The sequence below is a fragment of the Aspergillus versicolor genome, assembly GCF_001890125.1.
Source record: "Aspergillus versicolor CBS 583.65 unplaced genomic scaffold ASPVEscaffold_5, whole genome shotgun sequence".
Lineage (NCBI taxonomy): Eukaryota > Fungi > Ascomycota > Eurotiomycetes > Eurotiales > Aspergillaceae > Aspergillus > Aspergillus versicolor.
The window spans coordinates 979,012-991,868 of record NW_024467528.1 but is presented as its reverse complement, the minus strand read 5'-3'; the positions used below and the strand labels follow the sequence as shown (position 1 = coordinate 991,868).

The 12,857-nt window shown below is 50.7% G+C and overlaps 3 protein-coding genes across 3 annotated transcripts; 2 read left to right on the top strand and 1 right to left on the bottom strand.

The window, feature by feature from the left end:
- Positions 1-1,289: 1,289 nt before the first annotated feature.
- On the bottom strand, positions 1,290-4,825 carry hmg1 (HMG-CoA reductase; the record flags this gene model as incomplete). Its single annotated transcript, XM_040806916.1, has 4 exons — positions 1,290-1,629; positions 1,699-4,007; positions 4,059-4,424; positions 4,484-4,825. The coding sequence occupies 4 exons, from the start codon at positions 4,823-4,825 to the stop codon at positions 1,290-1,292; spliced, it is 3,357 nt and encodes a 1,118-aa protein (XP_040668180.1).
- Positions 4,826-8,212: 3,387 nt separating this feature from the next.
- ASPVEDRAFT_41909 (uncharacterized protein) lies at positions 8,213-10,004 on the top strand. Its single transcript, XM_040812460.1, has 2 exons — positions 8,213-8,510; positions 8,607-10,004. Exon 2 carries the CDS (start codon positions 8,673-8,675, stop codon positions 9,717-9,719), a length of 1,047 nt encoding a protein of 348 aa, XP_040668179.1. The 5' UTR covers positions 8,213-8,510; positions 8,607-8,672; the 3' UTR covers positions 9,720-10,004.
- A 1,501-nt stretch (positions 10,005-11,505) lies between these two features.
- ASPVEDRAFT_132024 (adaptor protein NBP2) lies at positions 11,506-12,786 on the top strand (the record flags this gene model as incomplete). Its single annotated transcript, XM_040806882.1, has 1 exon — positions 11,506-12,786. One exon carries the CDS (start codon positions 11,506-11,508, stop codon positions 12,784-12,786), a length of 1,281 nt encoding a protein of 426 aa, XP_040668178.1.
- Between the last annotated feature and the right edge of the window lie 71 nt (positions 12,787-12,857).

Sequence of the window (12,857 nt, the reverse complement as noted above, 5' to 3'; positions counted from 1 at the left end):
ATTTACATTCCAGTCCGACCTTCGACGAATAATCTAAGTACAATACCGTGTGAATTCTTTGTCCTCCTCCCTCTTGGTTCTCAAGCGATCCATACACCGGGTGTGACAGCCGCCGAGAACCCTGGAAGTTCAACAGTTAATTCATCACGGCACTTTCGTGGCGCCAACATCCACCGGGCGCCCCAGGACCACCGATCCTGAGTTTTGGTCCGTCTAGTTAGTGTGGTATTTAGTCTCTTGTCGTCGCCGATGTGGCGGTGCTCACCGACAGGGAGTGGGATGCCTAGAACCGTTTTCTTCAAGACTTCAACAACTCCGAATCCGGGGCGAACGTAAACCACAAGCCTCAAGGTCGCGAGGGAGATAGCCCTCTCCTTTATTTGCCGAAATATGTGTCCGTCCGGAGACTGGGAGAGATCTTGGGGATCGATGCCACGAGCTGGGTTTCCTGGAAGCGGGAGCACAAACAAGGATATTAAATTCACCCTCCAAGGAAAATGATTTGCATCTTGCGAAATCTCGCCCCAGCGGCTCGTCTATTCTAAGCGGCCACCGCCGGCCAGACTCTGCTTTCCATCCCTTTTGGAGCCACCGCTCCACTAACTACTGGCTATGGTTAGTTCAGGAGTCTGGGCGGAAAGAATCATCATTTTCACACGCTTCATCACTTAATTATTCCGGATTACGGAGTCTCCAGTCTTAAGTCTCGACCTTGTCTGATATTGTGGGTTGTTTAATCATTATTCACATTATTTTACTGAACTGTATGCAAGTACTCGGCTAATATGCAAGATCCCATTTTAGGATACCAGAAGTATTGGAATCCGTAAACACGGATGTAATATGGTGGAGGTTTTGGATTAGGAGGTATAATTTAGGTGTATATCCATACATTGCGAACAATGATATTCGAACCTGTTTTCAAATGTTTTCCGACGAGCATCAGCTCAGTCGCTCTTGCTTCTCTGGAAGGATCGATCGCTCGCATCCTTTGCGTTTTGGTGGTATTTGCTGTTCAGGTGATTCCTGCGGTGTTCTATAATACCCAGACTCCAGTATATTTACTTCCCAAAAAAATCAATCGTGGTCATGCCCTTGACTAATGATTGCCAAAAGAAAAGCCCACGTGTAATCAAGAGCTCAGAGAATGAATTCCGGGATCGAAAGGAAGGACCGGGACCGAGAGCAAATGGGTCAAGATTGGCTGTCAGAGACAAGCCTAATGGTGTCGTATTCTATCGTAGAGGTTGAGACGGAGAAAGCTGGCTCCCTCCAATAGATATTGATATCTATTTAGAAGACGTCATCGACAGTCCGCGCGTAGCACCAACAGCTGCTGAAACTGGGGTCGCTGATCGAGTGGGAGCAGCACTACGGTTGTGGGCCATATGCGCTCTGACAAGGTGTCCAGCCGCTAGTGCGGAGCACAGACTCAGTTCGCCAGCAAGCACGGCAGCTGCTACAATACGAGCTAGCTGACGTGCGTTGTCACCTGGGTTGGTGGGATGAGAGCCACGAACGCCGAGGAAATCGAGCATAGCGGACTGAGCTTCAAGGATAGTGCCGCCACCGATGGTGCCGACTTCGATCGAAGGCATAGATACGGCAATCTGGAGATTGCCATTTGAGCTACAAGAATTGTTAGTATGCAGTTCAACGGGGGATATTGCTAGGCCCAAGAGGGCAGCGTGTACTTACTTCTTCATGGTCGTGATGCAGCTGCTACTTTCGACGTTCTGTGCAGGATCCTGGCCAGTTGCGAGGAAGATTGCAGTGACAATGTTGGACGCATGAGCATTGAATCCACCCAAACTACCCGCCATCGCACTGCCAATCAGGTTCTTGCTTGTGTTCAATTCCACAAGAGCATCCACGTCACTCTTGAGCACATTGCGGACGATCTCGCCAGGAATGATGGCCTCTGCCACGACCGATTTTCCGCGACCATCAATCCAGTTAAGAGCAGCTGCCTTCTTGTCGGTGCAGAAGTTACCAGACACAGAGATGGTGGCCATGTCATCAAACCCACACTCCGTTGCCATGATATTTAGTGCTTTCTCGACACCCTTTGAGATCATGTTCATACCCATGGCGTCACCAGTAGTTGTCTTGAACCGAATATACAAGTAGGTACCGGCAAGAGCAGTCTTCATGTGCTGTAATCTGGCGAAGCGGCTAGTGGAGTTGAATGCAGTTGTCATGATGTTCCTACCCTCGTCTGAGTCGAGCCAAACTTTAGCTGCTGCTGCTCGTGCAAGCGTAGGGAAGCCGACACAGGGTCCGCGAGTCATGCCATCACCAGTCAAGACAGTTACTGCACCACCACCGGCGTTGATAGCCTTAGCGCCTCGGCTGGCACTAGCCACCAAGACACCCTCAGTAGTAGCCATGGGAATGAAATAGCTCTGACCGTCGATGGTGAGAGGTCCAGCAACTCCTAAGGGCAATGGCAGGTTACCAATGACATTCTCGCAGCATGCACCGTGAACAAGGCCATAATTGTAGTCTTTGTAAGGCAGCTTCGAGGCCTCCAAGGAGCTGGTGACTGCCGACGTTGCCGGCGTCCTTGACACAACAGCCCTTCTAATTTTGACCGCCCGCGTAAAAGCGTCAACCCGGCTCATAAGGTCTTCGTTCTCCAGAGACTTCTCCAGGGCATATCCAGGGAGTTTTCCACGCAAGGAGAGCTCGATCAGTTCCTCATCGCTGAGGTAAGCTGCCTTTTTCGCTTTGAGCATCGCCTCACACTCTTCCATGCTCTTTTTAGGGCCAGGAGGGTTTAAATCGACTTTTGGGTAGACCTTTGGCTTGACGGGCTCCTTGGGTGCGGTAGATTGCGGTTCCTTGATGCTCCACCTTGCAGCGTTGAAGAGATAGCCATTCAAAACAATACTCAAAGTCAACGCAGCAATGATCCATTTGCTGATGACTGGGTCCTCAATGCTCTTCAAGAGGCCGTCAATGACACGGCCACCAACGGCGTCCAGGAGCTGGTCGGTGTATTCGATCTCAAGAGATTGGCTCTCTCCAAGCTTTGCATAATGTACAGAGGGGTATTCGTGCTTATACTTGATAGGTGGGACAACCGTTACAATTGTCTCCATCTTCTGGCTCTTGGCTTCAACGTAGATTGTATCAAGACCGTTCTCGGCAACCTTGAACGGATCGATTGGCGTGGGAGCAAAAACGTTGCGCATAGGGGACAAGTTCGTTGAATTTCGGAAAGGAATTGTGGACATATTCACCACATTGACCAGCACAAAACCTCCAACCATGAGAATCTTGAATCGTCGCACGTTGTTCGATTTTATTTTTCGCCCAAAGACGCTAGTGTCATCAGAGCTGCCATTGTCCGATCCTGAGCCAAACCAATCATTGTTTGAGGCGACATTTTCCGCAACACGCTGGGTGATGCCGTCTTCCTCCAGGGCCTTACGGAGCGCAACATGGCGTCTAATGCGCGTGATTTCAAGCTTGATGCAGAGGATGGTTGTGTAGAAAGTGAAGAGCAAAAGGCAGTCGAAGAAAAGAATCCAGGCAGCGAGGAAACAAAATTGCCTCAAGCCACCTTGGACTCCAGACGCAGCTCCCGCAATAAGGATCGCAATTTCGATGCAGTAATCTCTCACGATTTCGAACCCTTGCTCTTTGATCGCAGTCTGGATGGAGTCTTGGATAGAGCTAGGAGTGGGTGTGGCTGGGCCTTGACGCTTCTTGTCTACCGAGGCATTAAGGACGGCTCTGGTGAGAATAATCGGCTTTTCGAAGCCAATTGTCACAACAAGGAACGGAAGGCCTTCCGATAAAAGAAGCACGTTGATAGGGACACCGAATTTTGTTGTAACGAGAAGGCCAAACAAAAAGGCGAAAATGCCGGAGAACAGTACTGTAGTTGCCAGCCAGAATTTCGACCCCAACCGTTTCATGGAGAAGAAGAGAGATGCAAAACTGAGATGCATCGCAAGGTAACCCAATGTCATGATCACAATGTCGATTGTCTCGGCGTGCTGTTGTTTATTAGCGAATGACACCTGCAAGGATATTCGTATGATAAATACCTTGATCAGATCAACAAAGGAACTCCACGCATCTGCAAGCCAAAACCTAACCGACCCACGCGGGCCACTAACTGGACCCCGGGCAGCACGCATAATCCATTGTTTTTGTTCCCCTTCCTCGCCATCAATCGTCGGGTCAGGAAGTTCTTGAACCACCTTCAGGAATTGAGGGACCTGGTCAAATGGGAGAGTGAAGACAAGAGACGAGTCGTGGGAGAACGGGGAGAAAAGGTTAGGTGTATGCGGAAGACGCTGAGCAGAGGTGTTGGTGGGCACCGCGATAGTGTCGGCAACTGGTGCGGACGACTCTGCTTTCGACACGGAATCCGGAAAGACCAGGGTCATCAAAGCGAGGTGCTGAGCAGCCTGGCAGATATTGACGATTAGAACCAAAGCGCGGTCCGAATACTTTGGGAATGCCTTACCTCGTATTCCTCCTGTGTCGCTGATTCCTCGACCTGCCATTTCCAGAACGTATCTTCTCCTAACCGGAGGCTCCGACTTCCAAGGAGAAGCGAGTCAACATCAACCTGACCTGCGGCATGCTTAGGGTTCCTAAACGAGTCGAACAAACTTCCCTCGAGAAGGCCAACATAGGTTGTACTAGCAAGAAGGGCGATCACGACAATTGTGTGAATGGGATGGATGCACGCGCGGCGAGAGATGGACTGCAGACGACCGGTAACCTGACGCTTCAACCACGAAGGCTCAGGTTCACTGCCTCCATCTGTTGCTGGGAAGTTCCTCCGAATCAATGTAGAAGCCATGATGGAAGGAGGCGGTGTGAGCGGAGTACGAAGGTACCTAGGTACCTAGGTAGAAGTGCTGATGCGGACGGGCCACTGAGCGAAAGACCCTATCCGATATACTCAATTCACGGAATCCGTGTTGGGCAGTGGGCCGAAAGCAACTTAAATATGTTTTCTGGGGTCTAATACCATAAGGCGAGGAAAGAGGAGACTATTTGTGCTGTGGCCAACGGACTTCAAAAGACCTGAGAATTTTTGCCGTTAGTGAATAATCCCCCCCAATGGCAAGGCGCTAGCAGGGGGCGGAGACGATAAAGAAGACGCGGCGGGCGCAACTAGCAACGGGGAGCAAGGGACCCGCGGTGCTGGCTGGAGACGTACCTTGAGAACGCAGCAGTGTGCAAGACGTCGGTGAAGGACCGGAGAAAGATTCAGCTAAATCCAATTGTCCCCGAGTCGATTCCCAACGGAGCTGGTCCTTTCGGATTGTACACTAAGGCCAGTTGAGTCGTCACGACAGCCACCGAACCCCTGAAGATGGACTCGACAAAAATGGCACCGCCTGAGCCACCGTGACCCTTGGAATCTCGAAAGAAAAATTGTGTTAGGTAAGCCGGTGAATTTTGCCGCCTAGACAGAGTTTCCTTTTTAGGAGGTCCGACTGAGCGGGAGCTGGATCTGAGACGGCAGCCAATCAGGACCCGTTCTGAGAGCCACTCTTGTCTGGGATGGAAAGAGAAAGGCGGACGATGGGAGGTCTTGAGATGGCCAGTCCAAGGTTGAAAAGGACAGTCCAGGGGGTGTATTCCAGGGAAGGAGGAAAGGAAAGAAAGAAGAAAGTGCCACCAGAAAGGGGAGATTGGGGGAATAAAAAAGCTGGCAGACTCAAAAAGCTGGTAACCGGGACTCGCCCACTCCAGACCAAAGCAGGCTAAGTGGGATTCCGAACCGACGGGCCACAGCTGTACGGTGTACCCCCAGCACTGAAGATCTTCGCGTCCAAAACGACAATCGTCAGTGATCCCAAAAGGACTGTGCGCTTGTTAAATCACTGATTCTCTCGACGACGGACTTTGTGATGGATGGCATGCTATCAATTGAAGGTGAAGAGCTGACTGACGAAACTCAACCCCATAGAGGCCTTGGGTGGAGCGGAGTAAGTACTCGGGGTCGAAAATACTCTGGCAAACGGCGAACGAGAACACCTTTGTTGTATCTCTTAAGAGCTTCCAAAACGAAATGGGGAGTGAAAGCCCCGTCATCAATCGGAGCTGCCTTTCTCGTGATGACTGTCTCGTAGTTCGTGGCTGCTGACTCTTGGGCGCCCGTTACATGAAAGGGCCAATTGAAACCGGGAATCGCCCAAAATGGACAGTCGCCGAGTTGTACATACGTGCTTATCAAGCTACAAGTCAATAATGCCCGGGATGCAAGGAAGATGGTAGTGTATCGAAGATTGCGTGAAGTCAGTGATGGGAGCAGATGATCACCGAAAGTCGGGGAACTATCTGTTGACACAGGCCCCAAGACAACAAATCCATGAACTACAGACGCCTAAATACTGTCTTTGAGACTTCCAGTGTTCATTTGTATGCGACTTCTGTCCATTCCCCGGCTAGCAGCCCAATAAGGGAACACCCAACCCCTCCGACCATGACGGAGTCCGAGGAGCGGTTCCCGATAGCGAGCCCATGAAGAAGGTGTCTTTCTGCAAGGGATAACATCATCGACAATCGCTACGAATGTGACTTCCTTCTACCAGCCGAGTTCATTCATGCCGACTCGGCGATTCAGTTTTACCTATCATCATGGAGACTAACGGGTCCATGGATGCAAGGGAACTCTTCGTGTAACCAATTGAAGGCGGTATACCCCGACAGCCCTCGAGGAGTTGCCGGCGCTTCCACTTCTATCACATAATGATAACTACTGACGAGATTTTTTCTTCTCGTCTCTCAGGCCGTGTTGGTTTGATTGGTGGGACTCTTGAGCTGCTGCGAAGCCACGAGGGGGGCATCGTGCAATACCCACTTTTTCTAATCTAATCAATCAATCTTTCATCTGCGAGACCGGAGCCTGGGCTCTCCAAAGGCACTTTTCATTTTGCCTTATCTTACGCTGGTCAATGTGAGAGCCATGCACTGAGATTTGGGCCAGACGCGCTGATGCGGAAGACGCGAAGACAGACATTCCCAAGCTACATGGTAGCCCTTTCAAAGCGTAACGCAAGCAAATGTGGAATGAGGGGAAAGCGACCTCATTATTCCGATTGTTGTGTAGCTCGACAATAGGAAGGGAAGTCTGGCGCTGAGACATTGACAACTCTAGCCGAAAAGCCGTTCCGTGGAAGCAGCAGGCAACTTGAACGTGGGTGGATCGTAGGATGCGGCTCGAGAATATATTTCGTTTATATTTCGTTTTCTGGTTGATAATCAAAATCTAAACCCGGTCGCACCGTTGAATGCAACGGGGAAGAGATGTTTCATATTGACACCATCGCAAAGAGTTGAGTAATCAGACTGGGTGGTCATTGTCATGGACGGGCAGTCTGTCTGGGGTTGTCTGCTGTTAGAGAAAAGCTCGGGCTCGTTTGACTATAATTTACTGAAGGAACACCAAGCGTCCAAGTCAACTTCATTTCATCGACCAGATCCATTTGCTGCTTTTTCTTCAGCACAACGATGCTAAAATTAAACTTGGGAGATTAAGGGCTTTCCCACGTTGTTGCTTGTTTCCATTCGCGCCTTGCGGGCCTGCGTCTGTGCTGGCGCTTAGATGTCGACTTTCGATGGACAGCAACCAGTCGAATGCCACAGCACCGATGTTTGCTTCTGCTTTCCAAACAGCGTGCTTTTTAATCGGCACTCTCGATTGATTGTACTGCCATCGATGGGTCCCTTGAAATCTCCATCAGTCGCACGCCAACCCAATCAAGAACACCCTGTACTCTCAGGGCCCCAGATCTGCGATGTCTGCAAGGGTCATCAAGGGTCCACGACTCCACGATGCTAGGATATGTGCGAAATCCGCCGAAGCTAATACGCGCTGATGCTATTTCCAGACTCACTATGCGGCTACCATGTTTAGATCTAACGGAGCTAGATGGCTTCGCGCAGCAGAGTCCTTGAAAACATGCATCTACAGCCTATCGTCCTGTGCCCACTCTCTCAACTTGATCATGTTACTTAAATGATATATGCAATACGTTGGTGATCGACTGTCTTCAATCTCGCATGGCGTCCCGGAACAAAAATATCGCGCCTGCATCGATTGGCTCTGCTTCTTTCTTGTATCTTTGTTTGTTTTACTCACTGTATCACCAAGCGCCCAGAACCCAGTTCTATGGGTTTCGATTGAGAGCATCCCATAAACCAGAGCTGCCTATTGAGATATCTTAAATGACTCATTTCCTTGGGCACAGGTTCTGTTACTGCCCTTTATTTCCATCATCTTGCCTGGCGTGGAATAGACAAAGTGAAAAACCACTCGAGAACATCTATTGTTTCATGAGCTGTCATCGAAGCCTGAATCTTCTCTTGTGAGCTTCACTGAGAGAGGTTTTATTATCTCTTATTCGACGGATTTTGCTTCCTTCAGGGTATTCCTTTGTGTCTCTGCCCATTGTGTTGAAACAAACCAAGAAACACAAGACATTTTGAACGGACATAGCGGCTACACCCAGAACAATGGACATATTATAAAGGTTTGCAACTCCCCAGCTAGTCCGTTTTCAGAAGCTTTCTCAACTTCACTGATTCGAACGATAGCGTTCTTGATCTAACTCGCTGGTCGGTGTTAGTTTTCCTTTCTTGATATTACAAACAACCCTATACGAAAAGTAGAACACACATACACACATCTATCCATGGACAGCACACGCCGCATTGGGCAGAGGTTGATCCTCCTAGCTCTCCTGTTCACATCAGTCTGTGCTCATTCATGGGTGGAACAGCTTATGGTTATCGCATCAAACGGAACCTTCATCGGCTCCCCAGGGTATCCTCGGGGTTATGTCTCCCGCTCAGATGGCTCGTTCAATGACGGATCTATGACTTACATACTCCCACGCGGCGGAGAGGCAAACGTCACTAAATCGGATAGTCTCTGCTCAGAGACTCAACGGAAACAAGACCAGACTGATGGATACCCACGATTACAGGCGAGCGCGGGCGCCGCCGTTGCCCTCCGCTTCCAAGAAAACGGCCACGTAACATTGCCGGATACTCAGCTAGGGAAGCCAAAGAATCGTGGAACAGTTTATGTTTACGGCACCGCGGACCCGAAACAAGACGAAAAGCTTCTGGACGTTCAAAATGTGTGGACTGCGGATGGAACTGGTGGTGATGGCCGCGGCGTTCTCCTGGGGACACGTAACTACGACGATGGGCGCTGTTATCAAGTAAATGGTGGTGAAATCTCTACGACCCGGCAAAAAGACTACCCACATGATGCGGACCAAGATATGGGAGGCGATTTATGGTGTCAAGCGGACATCAAGATCCCGAGCAGCGCACCATCCGGTACGCCTTACACGCTTTACTGGGTTTGGGACTGGCCTACCGCGGCTGGGGTTGATCCCGGTCTACCTGACGGAAAGCAAGAAATGTATACGACCTGCATGGATGTGGACGTCGGCAAAACCGATAACACACTCAGTCGTACGGCCCAGGACGTGAATTATGACCACGACCAGTCCCTGAACGCGGCGGCTATCCCGGAACAATTCAACGAAATCTTCAACTCTGAATCAGGGGAGCCAACCGGGGGTACTTCTACTTCACAATCAGTGGTGGCCTCGTCGAACACTACGGCAGCTCCCTCTGGGTCATCCACGGTGCCACCCCTGGCGACAGTCACGGTAACTTCATTTGTGACATCTGTGCAGTATGTCCAACCCACGGGCAGTGCTTAGACTCGGTCAGCGACGCCACCTTGTTGGGGTAAACGGTTTCTGGGATGGGTGGCATATGTACAGTAGCTGGATCGAACCAGTACCTGGGATTACTTTCTTTCCCATTTGATTAGACAGGCCTAACTAATAGGCGCACTGTCGTGAGCTTGGGGTTTTTTTTACTTACCCTCAATTCCTCTTGCTTTCATTTGTTCTGAAGTGGTTCTCTGGAAGAGCTCCAGACATGTATGTAAAAGAGGTACCGTTAAGTATACAGCCAAATATTACTTTACCACAGCCAAATGGTGCTCTGTAGATTCACTAGTATATAGTAATGCGATGTGGATTTGTAACAAAATATATCGGAATACCGAACCGTAGATTGGATAGATCTGGGTGGGCCCGATTGGGAAATACTAAGGCAGCAATTGTTAATACCTTATTCACCAGGCATTTACGGAGTAGATCTGAAACAATCACGTGCGGAGGACCGTCGAGTAGCGAGATCGGAGATCGAACACATTTTGCTTTGCTGTGCTGTGTTCTTTGACTTGGATAATCTCATTATTATAGCCGAGTAATCTTGTCCTGAATTTGTGGCATGTTTTTATCTATATAAGCGCCCTGGATTGGAACATTGCAGTTACTGCAGGGCAGGAAGAGTCAAGCGAACGACTTCGAGTGACGGCGAACTCCACCGCAATCCCCGACTGCGCCTCGTCACTCGCCGGTCCCTTGAACGCTTCGTTTCGTCCTCTGCAGCGTTGAAAACGAGGTCGAGGACAGGGTCAAAGTGATTCCCAAAGCACGGCAAGGGCATCATTGCCGCTGAATACCTGTCTTCTTCGTCGTCAGCCTTACTAAGTAAGTACCTTCGCCACTTCTCCGACGGCTCTGCTGGCGCTGGCAATTGGACGCAGGAATACAGCTCCTGTGTGCAATTAGACGCCCATCCCCTCGTTTCCCACTCGTTGTGCCTTTTACCCCCCCTCTCTCCTCCCTCACCTTTCCTACCCCTTCTCCGCTGAGTCTCGCATCGCCTGAGTTGGCTATCAGCGTTTCTGACATCTACCAGCGCGTAGCTGCGCTATATTTAGCACCTAGGTTTACCCTTGACAATTCGGACTCTCGAGCGCGGAAGAAACACCAATCCGAAACATCACGTTGCAGCGAAGCAAACCCACCACTATCATTGGCCTTCCGCATCTGGAAACAAGCGTCTGCGAACTCGAACTGCTTCAGTTACCCGCCCAGAGAAACTGCCTCGTTGTTCCTTACGACATTGGGTTTGGTTTTGAATAAGGCAGTTCACCGTCGTCCTTCTGCAACGGTGACCCATTGGGACATCTTGTTCTATCTCTTCGGCGTCTCGCCTCACCGTCGTATTTATTGCTTAATTTCCGATTTCGATATCTGTGATTTGTCTCGCCTACAAGAAATATCAAGCGTCGGGTCGTGCCTTTACTACACGCAAGGAGTCCGCCGGGTGCCCCTCCTAGCCGAATCGCAGGTCCTCAGAGCAGCATCGCCGTCCCACAACTACTCGCACCCTTGAGTCGAAAGACGCTCATTCTGGTCATACATACTTGTGGAATTTTTCTGTCTCACTCTGCGAACCAGTATACGGAATATTGTAGAGGGTGTGGGCTGGCGATCGCGATGCGAATCTAGGGTGAACCCCCAACCACCATCGTTGCCCCGAATTGATATCCCTTCGATTTCTCCGTGACGCGCAATCATCAGCCTTTTTGCCACGGTTTTTTTGCCTTTTCTTTTCTTGTCTCCTGCAAACCCGATGACTGCCACTATGACTACTACAACCTCCCCTCCTCCACAGCAGGCTGTTTCGTCTCCTAACCTCACGGTTTTGCCTCCCCTTGTCACCGACACACCTGTCAGATTGTCGACTCGCCAGCGATCCTCCTCATACTCAAAGGACCGCCTCTCCACATTTTCTAACCTTTCCGTAGCTTCTCAGAATCGGTCGCGCCCTGGGTCACATGTTTTCCCTATATTCCATTCCAGTTTGCCCTATGCTTTGGTCCGGGATTTCGCATATCCCACCATTCACCCTTTCCATTATGGCCCGCTTCCGCTTTCTGCATCTGGGCTCTCGAGTCCAGTGAGCGAACACCGCCGGTTATCTGACCCCCCAGCGTCGTGGGACAGCTCACGTGGCCAGTGGTCAACACAGCCATGGGGTACTGACTCTGGTCATGGACACCAGCAGCTTCCAGCCATGTCCTTTGGTGATGGGCCACCGTATAGCGAAGACGAAGACCTACACAGTCCTGTCTTTTCTGCGCCCCGTCATCGCAAGAACAAGTCGACCGGGACGGACGTGAATGGCGGAGCGGATAGACTCTCCGGTGGGAACGCTTACTCCCGCCATTTGAGTGTGACTGGGGATAATGAGCGCGGGACGTTGGTCAGCATGAACGCGGATGGGAGTGAGACCTACTACGTGAATGATGAAGATTCCGACGACGATGGACCAGGAGGCGACCTTGTCACTTACCCTCCGAATGAAAGTCGATTTACCTATATTGGCTCATATAATGATCCTGGATATGGCCGACAGCCAGGGTTCGACTCTGAAGGAGAATATACCGGGACTCATCGCTACTCGCGCGAATTCCAGTTCTCAGTTGGATGCCCGGACGAAGAGATGCACGGGAAAGCGGTTGCGCTCTTCGACTTCACGCGAGAGCACGAGAATGAGCTCCCACTAGCAGAGGGCCAAGTTATTTTTGTTTCGTACCGCCACGGCCAAGGATGGTTGGTCGCGGAGGACCCTCGAACCGGAGAGAGTGGGTTGGTCCCAGAGGAGTTTGTCCGTCTAGTCCGCGACATTGAGGGCGGTCTGACCTCGTTAAATGGCGAACCTGGAGCCGAATACGGGGATGACTATCCGAGTTCGGGCTCAACGGACTCCCAGCAAGAGATGACGCCGACTACCCATTCGGCAGCTAACGGGGAGTCCACACTGAATGATGCCCTGATGAAGGATGCTCCCGGCGGTAACGAAAAGGAGACAAACACAACAACTCCCTCAGAAACGGAGCAAGCTCCCGAGGGGAAGCAATGACCTATATGGAGACATAAACAGATATAAACTTTTTAAGGGGACGAGAGAGACACCACGGTTTTCCATGACCG